The sequence below is a fragment of the Bombyx mandarina genome, chromosome 25, assembly GCF_030267445.1.
Source record: "Bombyx mandarina strain Sakado chromosome 25, ASM3026744v2".
NCBI classification, from domain to species: Eukaryota; Metazoa; Arthropoda; class Insecta; order Lepidoptera; family Bombycidae; genus Bombyx; species Bombyx mandarina.
In genome coordinates, this window is record NC_143231.1 from 7,434,144 (window position 1) to 7,455,073 (window position 20,930).

The following is a 20,930-nucleotide window of genomic DNA, read 5'->3' on the forward strand; positions in this document are numbered from 1 at the left end:
ATTATTATTTGATTTGAGACGTTAAGTGATCACATCAATACCGTAAATGCCTACCAACCAATCTTAAGACATGAGTTCTAAGTCAGTTTGATAGTACAACGGCTGTACCTACCTTCAAGCCAGAATAATTTCGGCTTCACGACAGAAATAGACGGGTGGTGGTAAACAAGCAGTTTTTAAAAAAATTGGTAAAAGCGTCATCTATATGTCATTTGATGAACTTTTAGCAACAGCTTAATCACTCTTAAAAACCGAGTATTATGGTGTGTAAGTAATAGTACCATATTAATTGTATAGATGTCGCTAATCCACATAATTTGATTTTCAATTTTTCTACTGTCCAAATTTCCAAATAAAAATATTAAAAAACTTGCAGCATTGTGTTTTACAGAATTTACGTTTCAGTGATTCGTAGCAAGGCTTTTATTGTGTTTTAAATTATAATCGGCTGCCCGTTGTTAGATAGTTTAGATTGTTTTAGATTCACAGTAGTTGTCATATCAGTAAACGTATCACTACTAAGCAAAATAAACAGTTTTCAAGATTATTTCTCTAGCTAATCGCTGGTAGACTAGGGGGATATTCCAGCGATTCCCGATTTGGTAGGTGAACTCACGGGGTTCAGCCTGGGAGGGATTGCTAACACTAGCCCTTGCGTCATTTCGGATCCTCCAGATCCACTAACTGTGCTTTTAGGTACCTCAAGCACTGGTCATCGTTTTCGTCGAAGCCGTCGCTTGCGACGAAGGACTCGGCGAGCAAATTAACCCACAGACACAGCCCACTGAGTTTCTCGCCGGATCTTCTCAGTGGGTCGCGTTTCCGATCCGGTGGTAGATTCTGCGAAGCACGGCTCTTGCTAGGGTTCGTGTTAGCAACGTCGTCAGGTTTGAGCCCCGTGAGCTCATTTACTTGTTAGGTTATGCTGACATAGCCTCTCAGGGCTATCAGCTTAGGAAGGTAAAAAAAAAGCCCTGGCAATAGCTGTACTCACTGAATCTACTATCGAATCGGAAACGCGACCCACTGAGAAATTCCGGCGAAAAGTCAGTGGGTATTCAATGCAATCACAAATCACAATATAATCGACAAACTTTTTTCACACTTCAAATTTTGTCATATTTTTTTATTCAAATTATAATTAAGAGCACCTAAGGTCATCACTACAGCGACTTACACACGGTATTTCATTTATAAAATAATTCATCATTCTATTTGTGAAGAGCTACAATTCTCAGAGAAATAATTCGTTTTTAAATAAACACGCGCATAAATTTATCGACTCTTTATTGCTTTTTGCTTGAAAATAAAAATTAAAATTCTTTAACGTATCTTTGACTTAAATGTATGTACAATGTATGTTAGTACAAAAAGTATTTTTTATGGTTACTTAAATAAGTGCAAAAAGTCTAACAATAACAACATGAATAATAATAACATAATAACAACAAAAATAACAATACCAATAAGTCTAATTTCCACCAAATGATTCAATATTGTTTTATATAAAGCAGACCCGGAAAACGTTGTCCTGTACACACGTCTTAAATCCAAAAATTTCAAACTTTTATTATAAAATATATATATTCGCGTTTCCGATCCGGTGGTAGATTCTTTTTTTTATGATTGAAAGATTACTGGTGGCCCGGAGGCCTTTCCAGCTTCACCAGGACAGGTGGGCGAGCAAAGGCTCAGCCAGGAGGGGAGGGATTTGCTAACAACTGCCCGAGCGCCTCCGAAGGAGACCTAACAGCTCAAGAGCAATTGCTTCGCGAATGAATCTACTACCGGATCGGAATCGCGACCCACTGAGAAGATCCGGCGAGAAACTCAGCGGGCTGATGCATGGGTTAGGTTGCACGTCGACCTCTTTGTCGAGTTCGACGAGTACGGTTACCGAGGTTCCTCAGCCTGCTCCTAGTGTTAGAGCTGAAGGTATCTAATGCAAGAGTTATTGGATCTGATGGATCCGTAAGGACGTGTCTAGGGCGACGACGGTGACTTGCTCCTGCGTGATCAGGATTCGGGGTGGTAGATTCTGCGAAGCACTGCTGTTGCTAGGGTTCGTGTTAGCAAAATCGTCAGGTTTGAGCCCCGTGAGCTCACCTACTAGTTAAGGTTACGCTGATATGGTCTCTCTAGACCATTAGCTTAGGTATGAAAAATAATAATTACAAAACCTTTGGTGTAGTGAAAACAACAATTGTACCAAACTTTATTGCAATCGGAAAGGCTTTGGGAACATCTAGAAAACCAATATTTTATTTTAAATTTATAAGATAGAAGATAGATAAGAACCAATTATAATTTAAAATTATTAGTTTTTAATCACCAAAATCTAAATATAATTTAAATATCGTCTTTTGTTTCGTATATTCTTATCTGATTGGAAATAAAATAAATACACTACAATTAACCTTCTTAAAACTCACAAATTCTATACGATTTTTCGTTCTATTCATATTCGTATTATAATCTGGTATCCATTTAACACTTCAGCAAACAGCATTCAATGTCAATTAAACCCCAACATTGAAACAAATTTTTGAATGGGTTTTTTTTCTCAACATCCGCGCATGGTAAATATTACGTTTATTATTCGTTAATACGTTTTAGTTCGTTTTCCTTGGGTTAATTTTAAAAATTGCTATAAAGGGTAGATCGATTGGCGAGGGCCTGGGGGCTGATGTTAAGCAGTCATCAGAGTTCATAGACACCACAGCCTAAATGATGCTATTCACCTTGAAGCATAGGACTGAAGCAAAAGTTTCATTGATTACACCACCGTCTTATCGTAATGAATGTATCCTTCAACATAATTGATCGTAAGCGGCAGAAATAAGTGAACGAGATCCTGGAACACATCCGTGAGAGCGTGCACTCATCTTTTTTATTTTTTGCTTAGATGGGTGGACGTGCTCACAGCCCACTTGGTGTTAAGTGGTTACTGGAGCCCATAGACGTCTACGACGTAAATGCGCCACCCACCTTGAGATATAAGTTCTAAGGTCTCAAGTATAGTTACAACGGCTGCCCCACCTTTCAAGCCGAAACGCATTACCTACTGCTTCACGGCAGAAATAGGCAGGGTGGTGGTACCTACCCGCGCGGACTCACAAGAGGTCCTGCCACCAGTAATTACGCAAATTGTAATATTGTGGGTTTTATTTTTATTACACGATGTTATTACTTCACCGTGGAAGTAAATCGTGATCATTTGTTGAGTACATATTTCATTAGAAAAATTGGTTTGGAAAAATTGTCCTGAGATTCGAACACTGGTGCATCGCTCAACACGAATGCACCGGACGTCTTATCCGTTAGGCTACGACGACTCATCTACCACCAGAACACCGTATTCAATGTCTGTTTCGTACAAATCGGCTTGCAATTTGTTATTCAGTGAATGAATACACACATCTAAAAACATATAAAAACAAAAAAACTTTAATCTTTCGAGTGATCATGCAAAAAATCTGTTCATTTATATAAAAATAGAAGCAGCTTCAAATTATTTAAGACTAAACAATGAAACGTTTCAGTCTTCTCATTTGTTTGTACATATTAGCTGAGATAACGTGCCGGGTCACGAATCAAGTGAAAAATCCAAAGAATTTAACCCAGGGATATGTTGATAATAATGCAGCATCGAAAGATTTGATCGAGGATATAAATAAAGTGGAAAAAGTAACTGAAAAGAGTCCTTTGTATCTCGAAGATGTATTGCTGTTGCTTGAACACAAAATTTGGACGGTGGATGAGCAACAATGTGTTAATCATATACATCACATGATTCAAGGACTCCGGAACTTCACGCTTTGGGCCGTATGGGGTAAGTATGTAAAGCGATACATGCAAGGAATAACATTGTCACTACATAGTATAAAACAAAGTCGCTTTCTCTGTCTCTATATCACTATGTATGCTTAAATCTTTAAAACTACGCAACGGATTTTGATGCGGTTTTTTTAATAGATAAGAGTGATTGAAGAGGAAGGTATTATATGTATAATAACATCCATTAAATAGTGGAGAAATCAATAATAAATTACAGTTTCCGAACCGAAGCGAGGGCGGGTCGCTAGTAACTCATAATTAGCTAAAACTGAGTTACAATGTTATTCCTTGGACCTGTTGATATATCCACAGGATATGGCTTGATAGAATTAAATTGAAAGGCAGTATAAGGCTTCTTCTTTCTCTTCATTTTCTACGGCTTACGATTTTTGGGGCGGCTATGTCGAATGTGTTTCTCACTTCAGAAATAATCCTTAGGCTCAAGGCCAAGAGCCTTGACTAGTCATCGATGAGACATAGCCACATGTTTGGAAAAAAAACAGCGAAATTTTCTCTAAAAAATCAGACCCACAGTAGCTATAAACCAGATATTTTAATCCATACTTAGTTCAACACGTGTACTTAATAATGCAATAAAAATATCACAGACCGGGAATATCAAAAACTAGTTATAACTTTTTTTTTTTTTAAATTAAGCTGTGTTATCTTTTTAAGATAGCCTATAAAGAAATAAGTAGGTAGATTTTACGTAACAAGATCGATTGAATGTCAATCATTTCATATATTATTATATATAAATGAATTGCTGTTCATTAGTCTCGCTAAAACTTGAGAGCGGCTGGACCGATTTGACTAGTTTCGGTCTTGAATTATTTGTGGAAGTGGAGAAAGAAGAAGAGAAGTTTAAAAGGTAGATAAATATGAAAATTCTCGGAATTAAATAAAAATAACAATTTTGTTTTCCCTTTCATGTGTCCCCTATCGGACGGATTCCTTTTGTTTGTTTCGAGTTTATTTTATACAAAAGTTTAGGTCTTTTATTTATCGATTGAGGCACTACGAAGTCTGCCGGGTCAGCTAGTAACGCAATAAAAATATCACAGCCCGCGCATATAAAAAACTAGTTATAACTTTTCTTATTTAAATGAAACAGTGTTATCTTTTTAAGATACCCTTTATAGAAATTTACGTAACAAGATCGATTGAATACCAATCATTTCATGTGTTAGTAAAAATACACCTTCAATATGTATCAGTTTTTGTAATATTTAGTATACAGTACAAATTGATGTAATACGGATGCGACATCATACGGGCACACATAACCTAGCCGACCGATAGAAATCGCTACACGCCACGACATACCGAGAACAAAACCAATTTATGGTATCTCCATTAAAAACCCTCGTACTTACAGAATGGGACTCCCAATCAACGGAGCCACTGGGCGTGCTATTCGGTAACAAGTATCAATTAGGGAATTACGACCAATGCATGAACCCTCCTTGGTCAGACTCTCAGACAGATTTACTGATGAAGTACTGCCTCGTTGACATCGTCCTCGAGACAGAACAGAAAAGCTATGAAGTCGACACCGCCTTTTCTCCTTACCAATCGGCATCAGATTTTTTAAGGGTACGACGATCTTTTATAAATTTTTTTTATTGCTTAGATGGGTGGACGATCTCACAGCCCACTTACTGTTAAGTAGTTATTGGAGCCGATAGACATCTATGATGTAAATGCGCCACCCACCTTGAGATATAAGTTCTAAGGTCTCAAGTATAGTTACAACGGCTGCCCCGCCCTTCAAACCGCAACGCATTACTGCTTCACGGCAGAAATAGGCAGGGTGGTGGTACCTACCGCGCGGACTCACAAGAGGTCCTACCACCAGTAAAGTATTATCTATTGATTTAGTTTTTTTTGAATCAACTACCAAACCATTTCTTGTTATAACTTCACCTACTAATGCCCGAGGTGACGGTCCGTTTAAAAATGAGATTATGAAATCTAGTGATAGATATATGCCTACAGTCTTTAAGTGGAAAACTTTCGACTCTCTGATATTATTCTGTGTAATGTTTCTACTTCAACAATGCAAAAATGGTATCTGGCTATCGCCGATACGCTTAACTCCAAGTGGGCTGTGAGCGGTCTTGGTACTTACTCATTATATCTATACACTATACCTCAGGGGCTCCCAAACTTATTTTGTCTACTGCCCACTTTGAGACTAAATTATTTTTAGCGCCCCCATTTTTTCAGTCGGTGTCTAAGAGTCCTAGATTAAATTACAAATCGCCTCCCAAGCCTCTACACAACGACCCCTTTTTTTTCTGGGTCTCTTACCGCCCCCCTTTAGGCCCGCAGCACCCACAAGGGGGCGTTATCGCCCACTTTGAGAAAGGCTGAAGTATATCTCAATAAAAAATTAAAAACACAACTCGTTTTCAGAACATCGCTGATAATTCTATATTTTACAGTACCAACCTCCTCATGCGCGTCCTCTTAATGAGTTACAATGGGGAGTTTGCATGCCTGCTTCCTGTCCACCCAGCACAATCGAGAAGCTGTTGGCTGCGATGGTATCACGGAGTCACCTTGGCACATCCGGTATCAATGCCAGCATTGCTATGACTAATGTATGTCAGACTAGTGGGGCTCATAAGGAATTCGATGCTCTATTCTATTATTTCGTGTAAGACACATTTAATTAACTAACTTGGGATATTTTGATTGGTATTTACTTTTCGTTAAATGTTTTCTTCGTAAATGGAAAGAAAATTAAAATAAGTAAATGCTTATAATCAAATCATAATAGGAAAGGTCGGGCCCAGCAATTACGCACATTATAATTTTACGGGTTTGATATTTATTACACGATGTTATTCCTTCATCGCGGAAGTCAATCGTGAACATTTGTTAAGTAGGTACGTATTTCATTAGAAAAACTGGTATATACCCGCCTGGTATTCATACACCCGTGTATCGCTCGATACGAATGCACCGGACGTCTTATCTTTTAGACCACCACTACGACAGCGATACATCATCCTTAGGCTAAAAACAACGTAGAAGCTTATTGCAACACCACCTACTGTTCCATATTTTTTCTACTACACAATACTCCGCTTTTGCGACAACAACACCAAATTAACATTTATGTGAAACAATTTCACAAAAATAACCCCAATTACAACTAAATTATTTCATTTCAGATGTACAGTGGGATTGTTAGCAGCCCTTTGCCTAGTGTGCACTTTTGTGTCTTGTTCCAAACAACTCAATGCTAATACAACAAGTAAGTCATCATGCGTCAATCATTATAAATATAATTCTAGTTTTGTTAATACCAATATGACAATAATTAACATTTTAATTCCAGTAACACAGGTGACAAAGGCGCTTTGTATGAAAGAAAATGCCTCTAACCTCTTTAAGATGAGAAAAGACGGTTTGGAAGCTATTTATGGAGTCAAATGGTTGACAATGTGTTTGATAGCTGTTGATCATCTGATAAGTATTGCTAATTCTGGTCCTATCAGCGATGGATATACTTCAGATCGAGTAAGATTTAGTTATATTATTATACTAGCTGACAAGGTAGACTTCGTAGTGCCTCAATCGATAAATAAAAGACCTAAACTTTTGTATACAATAAACTTAAAACAAACAAAAGGAATCCGTCCATTCATTTATCAACCTTTTAAACCTTCTCTGGACTTGCACAAATAATTTAAGACCAAAATTAGCCAAATCGGTCCAGCCGTTCTCGAGTTTTAGCGAGACTAACGAACAGCAATTCATTTTTATATATATAGATTAAGATTATAATAATGCTGCATGCATACGGTACGGCATATATTCGTTTAAAATTGAGGCGACTGCCTTATGTCATTAGGTCGTTAATGTGTTATCTCGTAATACCACAGCACCACGTGAGCCGTGAGATTGTGTGAATGTCTAGATGGATATCTAGATCAGATTTTCTCAAACTTTTTAGTCGCAGCACACTTTCGACGATTTCAAAAGTTGACGCCACACAAAGAACAAAAGATCAAGGGGTGAAGATTGAAGGTTGAAGCGATATTTCGCTGCGTGATATTTATCTTTGTGATTAAAGGTCCATTTTATTTGGTTTTTAATTAAACTTCAATTATGTTTACCTCATTCAAAAAGCTGAATAAATTGTTTGTCAAGATATTTTTTCGAAATTTTAAACTTTAATGACTGTAAAGTTGTAAAGTTGCTTAAAGTTCCCCTGTAAAGTTGCAAAAATGTCGCTTAGAAGTGTAGCCACAACTTGTGTCATTCGCACGACAAATTTGAATAGATTTCACACAAATATTCATATTAATGCAAATCAAAATAATTTATACAATAGCGTTTTATTCGGTTTTTGAAATAATTAAAACTGCTTTTACGGTATTATCGCGCGTTTTTTAAATGTTATTATAAAAAGCAACGTTTTTTGATTAGACGTTCGTAAGCATAATTACTCAAATGTGACCGTGGCCGTCAGTCGTCCGTGACCATCAAAACTGCAACGCTGATGGAAATAACACAACTCTACAAAAAAAAATCGTTCTTTGTCCTAACGTTTATACTAGGTTTCTCCGGTTAATTATTCACAAAAACGAAAATAAAATACCTTTCTTTGGTATAAAGTTTGCTTTTGTGATAGTTATTTATTTGAAGTCGTCGTGGCCTAAAGGATAAGACGTCCGGTGCATTCGTATCGAGCGATGCACTAGTGTTCGAATCTCGCAGGCGGGTACCAATTTTTCTAATGAAATACGTACTCAACAAATGTTCACGATTGACTTCCACGGTGAAGGAATAACATCGTGCAATAAAAATCAAACCCGCAAAATTATAATTTGCGTAATTACTGGTGGTAGGACCTCTTGTGAGTCCGCACGGGTAGGTACCACCGCCCCGCCTATTTCTGCCGTGAAGCAGTAATGCGTTTCGGTTTGAAGGGTGGAGCAGCCGTTGTGACTATACTGAGACCTTAGAAATATATCTCAAGGTGTGTGGCGCATTTACGTTGTAGATGTCTATGGGCTCCAGTAACCACTTAACACCAGGTGGGTTGTGAACTCGTCCACACATCTAAGCAAAAAAAAAATTAAAAAAAATATAGTAATAATACTCATTTTCAATTTTTTTATAAATTTTAAATAATTTTAATACTTTCAAAAAAACCGCGCTATGAGAGTGTGGTGTTTACATTTACACAGTGCCACTAGATGACATCCGAGTCATAAACAACGATCAGGTGTTTTGTACAAGCCCAGAAAAACTTATAATGTCACGAAAGTGTTAAAACGATGCTGATGCATTTTGTTTCATATGTGGTCAATTTATTAAAGTTCAAAAGCAAACTGTTTCATGCCATGTATTTTTTTTCGTCTAATTACGATATAAAATATCGAAATTGTATGCTTTGCAATCAAAGTCAAATTTGGTGTTAACCCGTGTAATATAACGGCAATAAAAAAAGCGAGAATTTAAAAATAACAGAAAATACGCGTCAGAAAAAACGAAGTTTTTAAAAAAAAAGCGGCAATTAATTTTAAATTTATCAAGAGGTGAAAGGCTATTTGGTTTTATTAACTGTTTTCCAAGTTTACCGGAGAATTTAAAGTTTTAAATTTGGAAAAAAAAATTGTAACAGAAAAACTTCTTTAGCTATTTAAATGGGGTAAACATAATGGAAGTTCAATTAAAAAAATCAAATTGTTGATACTAGGAGTAATACCAAATAAAACTGACCTTTAATTACAAAGATAAATGTCGCGTATTAAGTAAAATGTTCCTTAAACTAAAATACCCTTTCACAGCCCCACATACACAATAGTTAATAAGTGAAGATTAGATGCCGATAGAGACGTGTAAAACTGATATTGGCTTTTGTGTTGTTTTCAGGTGGTCCGATCGTTTTTCGGGCTTTTCCTTGTCCACAACGATCTATTTGTGGATACGTTTTTCTTTTTATCTGGACTCCTCACGTTTTCGGCTTTTACAACCTACGAAAAATTACCGAATCCATTCTTGATAATCTTCAAAAGATACATCAGGTATTTCTTAAGAGCAATGGAAAGTAAATCATATTTCAGTAATTTTTTTTGCAAAGCCAAATAAAATTAGGAAATATATAGCAAATTTGCAATTATATCCTATTTTATAATGGACTAGCGACCCGCCCTCGCTTCGCTTCGGAAACATTAAAACACACATGAAACCAAAAAAAATAATTAAAAAAAAATAAAAAAAAATAAAAAAAGTAGCCTATGTTCATCAGGGACAATGTCGGCTTCTAATGGAAAAATAATTTTTCAAATCGGTCCAGTAGTTTCGGAGCCTATTCGAAACAAACAAACAAACAAATCTTTCCTCTTTATAATATTAGTATAGATATACTGTATAAATAATATATATCAATAATTATTATCAAAGTGTATTCTGGAAAGTAAAAAAATTCTACGACGTTTTCTATATTTCAAGTTCTTTCTTAAATTCAATTGACAGTAATCGGAACGCTACTTTTTTTAGCGAAAAGATCAGACATTAAAAAGGACAAATATATCGGTACTGCAATATTATTGTAACAAAAAATGGCTAATCCGGCTAAAACAAAATTTACCCTATTTACAGACTTATAGTGGCACTTGCAGTGGTAATATTCTACGTTTGCGCGGTACATACTTACACAGGAAACGGTCCTCTGTGGAATAAATTAGTCGATCTAGAAATAGAACTCTGTAGGAGGAACTGGTGGCTTAATTTACTGATGATCAACAATTACGTCGACACTGAAAACATGGTGAAAACTCTTAAGCGTTTTGTCATATATTCATTTAACCGGTGAAGGAATTGGGAGAAGGGCAGGATAATGATGATTGTTCTAAACATAAAGAGCAGACGGTTAGCGTGGTATGGACATGTGATGCGTAGAGAGAAGATGCATGTGATTAGGAGATGTATGGAAATGGTAGTGCAAGGTAGAGGGGAATGAAGTCGACCGAAGAAGACATAGATGGAGTGTGTGAATGACGGTATGAGAGAGAGAGGAGTGAGTGCTGAGATGACGGCTGATAGAAGAGAAAAATTAGCTGTGCCGACCCCACCTAGTGGGATAAGGTGAAGAAAAAGAAGATTGTTCTAAATATAAAGATAATTTTAAAACTTCGACTTTAAGTACATTCTGACTTTGGCTTTTTGTGAATGTTATTTTCTTACTGTTAAAAGTAAATATATTTTCCCAAATTCACGGTAAAGGGAATTCGTCGTTGATTACTTAATAAAGAAACTTGAAATCGTAATATGTTAAATATATGAATATATAGTAGAATTTGAAGTTGTCGTGACCTAAATGATAAGAATAAAAATTAGACTTCACGTAATTACTTATACAATTGCGACATACACCTCAAGTCTCAAGTGAGTAGCTGCATTCATGTTGTGATTGATGTTTATGCCTTCCGGTAACTATTTGGCCCCAGGTGAGTACCGTTCAGTCGGCTAAAAAAAAACAGAAATCTGTAAAAGTTTTCGCTATCGTTTCATATTCATTCATTTTCCTTTAATACATGATATAGAAGAGAATCCTAGTTTGACACCGTTGAAATACTAACCATAATTTATAAATTGTAAACATGACGATTAATAAAATTTTCAGTGCTTAATAATATCTTGGTATATACCCTGCGACTTCCACTTCTTCGTGATCACCGTATTCTGGTTCTCTATATACAAAAAGTATCCAAAGGCAGGTCTCGTAGCTGCTAGCGTCATGTTTGTGATCGCACTTTCGCTACCAGGGATCATTACCTACTTGTACCGGTTGTCTGCAGTCCAGATTTTCACTATTGAGTAAGTTTGGTTCTTATTTTATTAGTTCGTAATCGATTTAATACAGACTGATGACTCCATAATGACAACTGTAACGTAGGAAACGTTGGATATAATATGCGATTTAATGCAACTTCATGTCCGTGACCGCGAAATCTGTATACAGGAAACGTTGTACATAATACAATGAGCACGCCGCAGGTATGATGCTACTAGGAGCATATGGGTATATCAACCGGATCATAGATCGAAGTCATGGGTGAATCTAACGGTCATGGGTGCTGACGGCTAAATACGAATTAGTACAAGAAGTGTTTTATTTTGCACATAATGTACACAATACAGTTAAAAATCAGCCGGTGCGCGGGTTTACCACTTACTTACCCGCCACTGGATTGCACTTGGGCAACCGCCTTACAATTTCGGCAAAATCGCTATCACATATAATCTTAGACCAATCACCCGCTATCGTTGTTCGGAACAATGAGACAATATCCTACAGTCTCAAGGGAAAGCGGAGGGAAAAAAAAGAAAGGAAAGGATGGTACTACTGGGTTCGCATTTCATGAAATATAGGCTTAGTAAATGACAATTATTTAGTTAGAAAAATTAGAGTGGTAATGTTCTTCAATACTTACGCAATACTTATTAGGGTACTACAAACTAAATATTAACGGAATCGTAAACAATAGAAGGCTTTCATCAAGCACATACCCGAAGGGCTTTTCGATTTTAGAAAATTTATTGAAGCTATTTGAGCCAATGAAAAAGTATACGTACAAAGAAAAGAATTTTCAGATTTCTCGTGAATCCTCGTGGTAGTCACGATTTGCATGTACTGTACATTAAGAGTCATGCCCGGTACGCGACCTATCTCGTCGGCGTACTTTTTGGATTCATCTTTGCGAAATATAAGGCCGAAGGGAAACTGAATACTGTGTCGAAGGTACGTCTTTAGTAATTAAATATCTTATCCTTATTTTAGACGGGTACAGCGAGTACAGACGCCTTGCGATTTCTCCTTTGCATTGGAATATTGATTTTCAACCATTAGGTCGTAAGATATGATAGCTTCTCGGCCGAATAATCTCGGACGATTGTACCACAATACACTAGTGCTAGAGCCGAGAATTAGAAATGTGTGTAGGACTATAGGTAGAAAATTTTTGCTCCAAGAAAGTACATGAGCAATTTATTTCGAGGACAATTAAAATTTCTATTACAGTATCCGGCGATAAATATTTCAAATCGACGTCTCTGTCGCACTATACACTAACAGCTCTGTTTCTATTATAGCCGCACCTTAAACTCTCGACCGACACATAGGCAGCGTGCGTAGTCGGAGTGGTGGAGCTCGATGGGGTTTAGTCGGTAGTCGGTTTTGCGGGGCGGATCCTGCGTGGTAGACGCCGCTCAGCGCCTCGCGCGCCTTTCTCAAGGCGTAGTCTCCCGGTAGGAATTGGAAGAAGAGGAGGAGTTTGGTCTTCCTCTTCTCCCTCTTCTTCTCTGGAGGCGCCGGAGTCCGACATAAACCGGTCTATTACCCCTCTCGATCGGGTATCCGTAAAGGGATTCCCCAGCGTTAAAAAAAAAAAAAAAAGGTAGCGTGCGTAAGAAATAGCGCTCTACGAAATCAAAATTAGCCAATTGTCTCTTTCTAAAGGCCAAAATGCAATATGTAACGTCGGGTGCTGTATTAAAAGCATGACTGTTTCGCAGCAGAATTAGGCAGAGTAATAGTCTCTTACCATTCAGGATAGTTTCGACCTTCGACAAAACCACTAAATCAGTTGAAAGCTGTATACTTACAATTTTTTTTTTATTACTTAGATGGGTGGACGATCTCACAGCCCACCTGGTGTTAAGTGGTTACTGGAGCCTAAGACATCTACAACATAAATGCGCCACCCACCTTGAGATATAAGTTCTAAGGTCTCAGTATAGTTACAACGGCTGCCCCACCCTTTAAGCCGAAACGCATCACTGCTTCACGGCAGAAATAGGCGGGGTGGTGGTACCTACCCGTGCGGACTCACAAGAGGTCCTACCACCAGTAATTACACAAATTATAATTTTGCGGATTTGATTTTTTTTACACGATGTTATTCCTTCACCGTGGAAGCCGATCGTGAACATTTGTTAAGTACATATTTCATCAGAAAAATTGGTACCCGCCTGCGGGATTTGAATACCGTTGCATCGCTACATACGAATGCACCAGAGGTCTTATCCTTTAGGCCACGACGACTTCAACTGCGTCTAAATAATTCACCACAAATTACCTTATTTTTTAGTTTTATATCACCTTTATATTTTCCAGAAATGGTCCGTCCTGTTTGCAATTATAGCGTCAACTTTAATGCTGGCGGTTTTGATGTACGGTGGCACATTTATATGGCGCGAATACCGGCCGTTAGAGAGCGCAATATATGCCGCACTGAACAGACCGGCCTGGGCATTCGGAATGGGACTGCTCATCATGTGCTGCGCGTTTGGACAGCTGCGTTAGTATTCAAACAAAAATGAATCTAAAAACTATGAACTGCACGCTGTACTGGTGGTAGGACCTCTTGTGAGTCCGCGCGGGTAGGTACCACCGACCCGCCTGTTGCTGCCGTGAAGCAGTAATGCGTTTCGGTTTGAAGGGTGGGGCAGCCGTTGTAACTATACTTGAGACCTTAGAGCTTATATCTCAAGGTGGGTGGCGCATTTACGTTGTAGATGTCTGTGGGCTCCGGTAACCACTTAACACAAGGTGCGCGGTGAGCTCGTCCACCTATATAAGCTGTAAAAAAAAAGTGAAATTAGAAATTCTATTGAACCGATCGATGATTCTAATAGGTAATCATGTGAAATGATGCGAATATTTCAGAATTTAAATCATGGGACGTTTTGTCTCAACCTAACATTTCCTTGTCTAATACACTTAAATTTTAATTTCTAGCCTTAATTAACGGTATCCTTACATGGTACCCATGGGTCCCCGTGAGTCGACTGACGTACGGAATTTACTTTACCCACACCATCATAATCGCACGAAACGTCTTCATCACGAGGAACCTGCAACATAACGATTATTTTAAAATTGTAAGTAGGTATTGTGTTTATAAAACTTTGGCTTATGGCTAATATCAATATAAGGGGAAACGATGCGTAGGAAATATTTTATCTCGTGAATTTTTACACTGCAAAAGAAAACCAAAAACAGCATCTATTTTTTTTCCTGCCTGAGCTGATATGATGTATATCGCCGCTTGAGTAAGTAAATCGCTCTGGCTATCATACATTTACATTAGTCCAGCGAGGACGCATTAAAAATCGATTGGGGGCGCCATGACCCCCGCGAGCGCCACGTTGCCGACCCCTGGTCTAGACTCTAGACCATGGAATAGATAAATAAGGTATAAATAAATATAGGTATAAATAAATAAGGTATAAAATAAATAAGGAATATATAACCTTATTTATGTATTCTGTGCTCTAGACCATTAGCTCAGGCAGGATGACTTACTCCTAAAACGTATTCTATTCTGCTAATGTCCACTGCCTCGCAGCAGAATAGCGTTACAGGTGCGGCTGGAAATGTAGCTTAATAAAATATCGATGCTGGTTCATTCCCGGTCCTGCGGACATAATGGAAAGCAGTCGACGTCGCCCAAAACACGTCATTTCGGATCCTCCCGATACACTAACGGTGCTTTTAGGGACCTCAAGCACTGGTCATCGTTCTCGTCGAACCAGTCGCTTGCGACGAAGGGCTCGACGAGTTAATTAACCCACCGACACAGCCCACTGAGTTTCTCGCCGGATCTTCTCAGTGGGTCGCGTTTCCGATCCTGTGGTAGATTCTGCGAAGCACGGCTCTCGCTAGGGTCGTGTTAGCAACGTCGTCAGGCATGAGCCCCGTGAACTCACCTACTAGTTAAGGTTACGCTGAAATAGCCTCTCAGAACTATCAGCTTAGGTAGAAAAAAAAAATTGACTTACTATAGATTCATTGATTCATTTTATGATATCATTTTATTTTATTTTATTTTATTTATTGGGTACCAACATGTTATATCATCAGCACAGAACATTACAGGTATCATATACATTGATTTCACACTAAATGCTAACACAATTACAGGTACCGACTGCATGCATTGAAAACAGCTGTTAATTACATAAAAACACAAAAAAACTATATACATATATAACATTACATTACAGACCTTACATTATTACACATTTACTACCAAATACGCTATTACTTAATTGAAAAAGCTCATTCAGCAAGGTTGTAGACTTCTCGTCTAAAACTGTCAAAATTCATTTTCATTTCAGCTCGTTGATGCGACTGGCACTTTATGTTGGTCATGCATATTCGCTCTGCTGCTTTGGTTGTTGGCGGAAGCGCCAATTAATAAGCTAATCGACATTTGCTTGAGATCACTGTGAGTAATTAAGTAAAAACGCTAATATCGTAATTATTTTATTAAGACTTTAAAACTTATCTATAAAATTAATGGGAGGAATTAATTCCTACGTATTTAGGCTACGTATTTAGGTTTACGTCGTAGCACAAAAATTATTCACTGAATATATAAATTAAATTAAAATAATGACTTTCACATTGAGATATTAATAGTGTAAAAGTAGCGTCAAAAAGTTGAATCGTTTTAACGTTATTTTCAAGATAAGTTTCTGTCTAGAAGTTTCAAATATCAAGACATAATTTTAAGGTAGGTATAACTATGACGTCACATCGAAACGCTGCTTCGCTACAGGACACGACATCATAGCCCCCTTGTCGTGGCTGCAACTAATGGCAAATTCTGCTTGCTAGGAAAAAATACATTAAAAATCGCATTTTTATCCACATCGTTAAATCAATGCTATCTTCCAAAATTGTGAACGGATACAAATTATTATACCTAATCTATTTTTTGTCGAACCTCTCAAGATGAAATAAATGTAACAATGTTTCATGCTATTTCCATCCACAATTTCAGAATTCGGAAGGGGGAAAAAAGAGCTCAAGGAGTTTCTGAAGGAAACGGAAATTCTCAAAAGAACTTCAAATCGATCGACCGTGATAATTTCGCCAAGGAGGAAAATCTCTCTACAAATATTCAACTAGACTCTAAAATGTAAATAAGTGTATCCCGCGGAGCAACTATTTGGTGTATTACCTACTACAAAAATTGTTTGAAAAATAAAGTCATATTTTAAAAGCAATTGAACTAAAACTTGTAATCTCTTTTTTTTTTATTGCTTAGATGTGTGGACGAGCTCACAGCCCACCTGGTGTTAAGTGGTTACTGGAGCCTAAGACATCTACAACGTAAATGCGCCACACACCTTGAGATATAGTTCTAAGGTCTCAGTATAGTCACAACGGCTGCCCCACCCTTCAAACCGAAACGCATTACTGCTTCACGGCAGAAATAGGCGGGGCGGTGGTACCTACCCGTGCGGACTCACAAGAGGTCCTACCACCAGTAAAGTAAAATCTGTATTTACTACCCTGATAATCCTAATCAGGATATTCGACCAGAATAATAAATGTATTGCATTGTCATCGGCTTTTTATAGGTGTGCATAATATATTATTTTCCAGATACTCAAAAGTGACGAAGCAGGTGAAAATTATGATGAAAGATTCCATATTATGGATAAATAGATGTGAAAGGCTTATTACCAAGGTAGCGAGTTTATTAAGTATTTCAAAATCCCACCTTTATTTTTAATTTCATTTATTTATTTTATGTTAGTTTACGAATGCCGCATGTCAGTATTAATATAATTATCAGTAGGTATAGACTTTTATGAACGTTGTACTATAGGAAAATGTTTTAAATGCGACAAGTAACTATTTATAATGGCTGCTTTTTTCTCACTTAGATACATGCATATTAAAATAGTAAATTTGACTTAGCCTTCACAAATGATTCAAAAATCTGACAAGCAGTACGCTGCGACTTGACTTTGTCCACAAGGTATTTACTGCCCACTTCATACATAGCCAATCATACCAACATATCTCTGGTTTCCCTTCAAAACGTATAAAAAAAATTTAAATAATGTTCACTCATATTTTAAACGACTTCACGTTACAAAGAAATTTTCAAATTAGGGGGCGTGACACGTGTTATTGTTTATTTCTATTGAGAATACTGCCATCTATCTTGTCCAGTAAAACTTCATTATCTAAGATGACAACAAATCGTAGTTCAATAACTTTTCCATAGATGTCACTGTTTAAAATTTCTGTGACATGACTTCAAGTCGATGAAATGCTTATTTAAATTGATTTTTGTAAACGAGCATTGCAGTACAATAACCATAGAAGATGCCAAGAAGAATGAAAAGCTATAGCTAGCTTCTTTTTTTTATGCTTCGATGGGTGGACGTGCTCACAGCCCACCTGGTGTTAAGTGGTTACTGGAGCCCATAGACATTCACAACATGAATGCGCCACCCATCATGAGATATAAGTTCTAAGGTCTCAAGTATAGTTACAACGGCTACCCCAACCTTCAAACCGAAACGCATTACTGCTTCACGGTAGAAATAGGCAGGGTGGTGGTACCCACCCGCGCGGACTCACAAGAGGTCCTACCACCAGTAAAAATAGGTCTCTTAAAATAACAAGCTAAAAACATAATCAGCAAACACCGAGTTGATGGTATCTTTGTATATATTATATATTTTTTACCTATACAAAATAATTTCTCTATTAGTAAAGTTATTAGTTCCTCCAGTTTTAATCAAAATTAATAGTTGAAACAATGTCAAGTAGGTACCAATAAAAATCATCCGAATCAACCTTGCTTCTGTAAAGACCGTATATTTAAAGATGTAATTATATATGTCTACGTAACCGGCACAATGTCAGTATCATTTACTTCCTACTGCTTCACAGCATAGGGCTGCCATCAATTTGAATAATGAATGGCACAATGTTTCTGACTTCGATCAACAAGGTTTCTGACATTAATAAATCTTCTAATTTGAAAAAAAATGGATCTACTGGTAGTTGATTTTCCAAAATAACATAACCAAAATATTATTTAAAAAAAAAACAAAATGTGTGCAATTCACACGTGGTAGAAGTGAAACCTTCCAAAATTAAAATACAATTATCCTAAACGTCTTAAGTATATGTAAAATTTTGTCATTAGTAAATAATTGTAAGGTAGCGCCCTCTGAATTGATATTTTAATTTCACGTATAATCCTAAATTAAAATTCACTACAAGAGCTTTCATACACACGTTAGTATTAAAAAATCTCACAGATGGCGCTGTATTAAATAGTATGTATATTTCTGTCTCATTCTTTGTATTTGTGTCTCTTACCTGTCGTTTTTTCCGTTGCATCCGGTTTGAAATTACAATGATTCTAGAAGTTTTCACTTCAAAAATCAACTAAGACTCTTTTCAAACTATACTTCACATGAAAGTATTTAAGTTAAAATGGGCAGTGAAAATGCCCTACACAATGCTTAACACGCTTGCTTTATGAGCAAGGAATATTGATTTTTTCTTCTTCTAATAATTCCTAAGGATAAAACGCGATACTTCAAATCACAACTAACGTAAATTTCATTTAAAAAAATTAATACCTACACAGGTGGAACCTATTTACAAAACTTCCTAAATACTGGCGCTTAAGTCTGTTTAAGTTTCTTTATGTTATGGTCTTAGTCGGGTAAGATCCGGGACACAGATATTGGAAAAATATTAACAGTGAAATGACTCCAAGCAGCCGAAGTTTTATAGATACTTAGATAAACTACTTAAGAACCTCTAGCTTTGGAATTTAAAAAAGCGGCATAATCCTCAAAAATGTGATATTTCCATATAAAAAATATGGCATCCTTTAATAAGTGGTGCACAGTACGCATGGCCACAGATATTATGTATTGTGCACTGAGCTGCAGGTAAATCAACAATGAGATTGCATCACATGATGATATCATTATTAATAGGCAAGGCAAAGAGCTACTATGTGTATTATTAAAGTAGTAGTTAAATGTTTTATCTTCGAAGTGATCATAGGTAAACTAAGCGTTTAGCCCGGCTATTTCATGCACTGTATGATCTAGGATACACAGGATAGAAAAAACAAGTTATCAATTTTTCATAGTTGACTGATAGACAACAATTAGAACTTTAGAATGGTTCAGTGTTCTAATCTAACTAGCCTGATCTTTGTGCTCTTAGTTATAATTCTATTTTTCCGTACTTTACTCAGCTCGTCTACTGCCAACCTCGTGACACAAGAGTTTGGGATTCCCGAGAAAATACATACACAAATATAAACTAATATGTTTAAACTAATTCAACTAGAATTTACTCTGAAATATGAACATAATTTGCAAACTTATTTAATATAATGTTTAGGTAGGGAATAAAAAAATACTGTGTAGAAAGAAATAACAAAAAAGGGTGCTATTCTGGAGCTTCTATATGGCTACTATACTTAGGTATAACTATAGGCTATCAAGATTGAACACTGAGATTTAATAAAGATAAAGTTACCTTTGAAAAAATTTTTTTAGTAGTAAAGAGAATTGTGTTCAGATGTAATTAATACCAATCGGCGAAATTCGTTCAGTACAGTAAAAGCTGTTCTACAATTTTTTTTGCATTGTTATCAAAATAATTCATATCATCATTGTGCGGAAAATGAGGTAAGTATGACGTCAAAATATGGTACATACATTTACGTCAGTTATGAAGATGACGTCAACTGGGGTGACTGTGGCGGACATTTAAAATGGTTCTATCTTTCAGTTTTAATAAAAAAAAATCCTACCTATGCTGATAGCCTTGAGATGCTATTTCAGCGTTGCCCTAGCGTATAGGCGAAATCTCAGACTCAAACCGGAAGTGTTGCTAACACTGGCCCTATAAAGAGCAGTGCTTCGCAAATCTACCACCGAATCGGAAACGCGACTCACTAAGAAGATCCGGCGAGAAACTTAGTGAGCTATGTCTATGGGCTTACTCTTCGAGCCCTTCGTCGCAAGCGACGTGTTCGGCGAGGACGGTGACCGGTGCTTGAGGTAGGTACCTAAAAGCACCGTTAATGGATCGGGAGGATCCGTAATGACGTGTTTAGAGCGACGTCGACTGTTTACCATTCGGTCTACAGGATCGGGTATGTAGTTCCCGGTGGCACAACAAAAGGGTTTTCATGTCGTGCCGCCTCTTCAAAGTGGCGCAATGATGCCGACTGTAGATATTTCCACGATCCTTAGGAACCATGGTGCTCCGACGACTA

At 37.1% G+C, this 20,930-nt stretch overlaps 1 protein-coding gene across 1 annotated transcript; it reads left to right on the forward strand.

Annotated features, from left to right (window-relative positions):
* Positions 1-2,640: 2,640 nt before the first annotated feature.
* Positions 2,641-16,814, forward strand: LOC114249322 (nose resistant to fluoxetine protein 6). Its single transcript, XM_028182845.2, has 13 exons — positions 2,641-3,832; positions 5,216-5,433; positions 6,285-6,499; positions 7,020-7,102; positions 7,187-7,368; positions 9,733-9,884; positions 10,462-10,630; positions 11,486-11,679; positions 12,457-12,604; positions 13,979-14,162; positions 14,603-14,745; positions 15,985-16,094; positions 16,653-16,814. Exons 1-13 carry the CDS (start codon positions 3,529-3,531, stop codon positions 16,792-16,794), a joined length of 2,244 nt encoding a protein of 747 aa, XP_028038646.2. The 5' UTR covers positions 2,641-3,528; the 3' UTR covers positions 16,795-16,814.
* Positions 16,815-20,930: the final 4,116 nt, after the last annotated feature.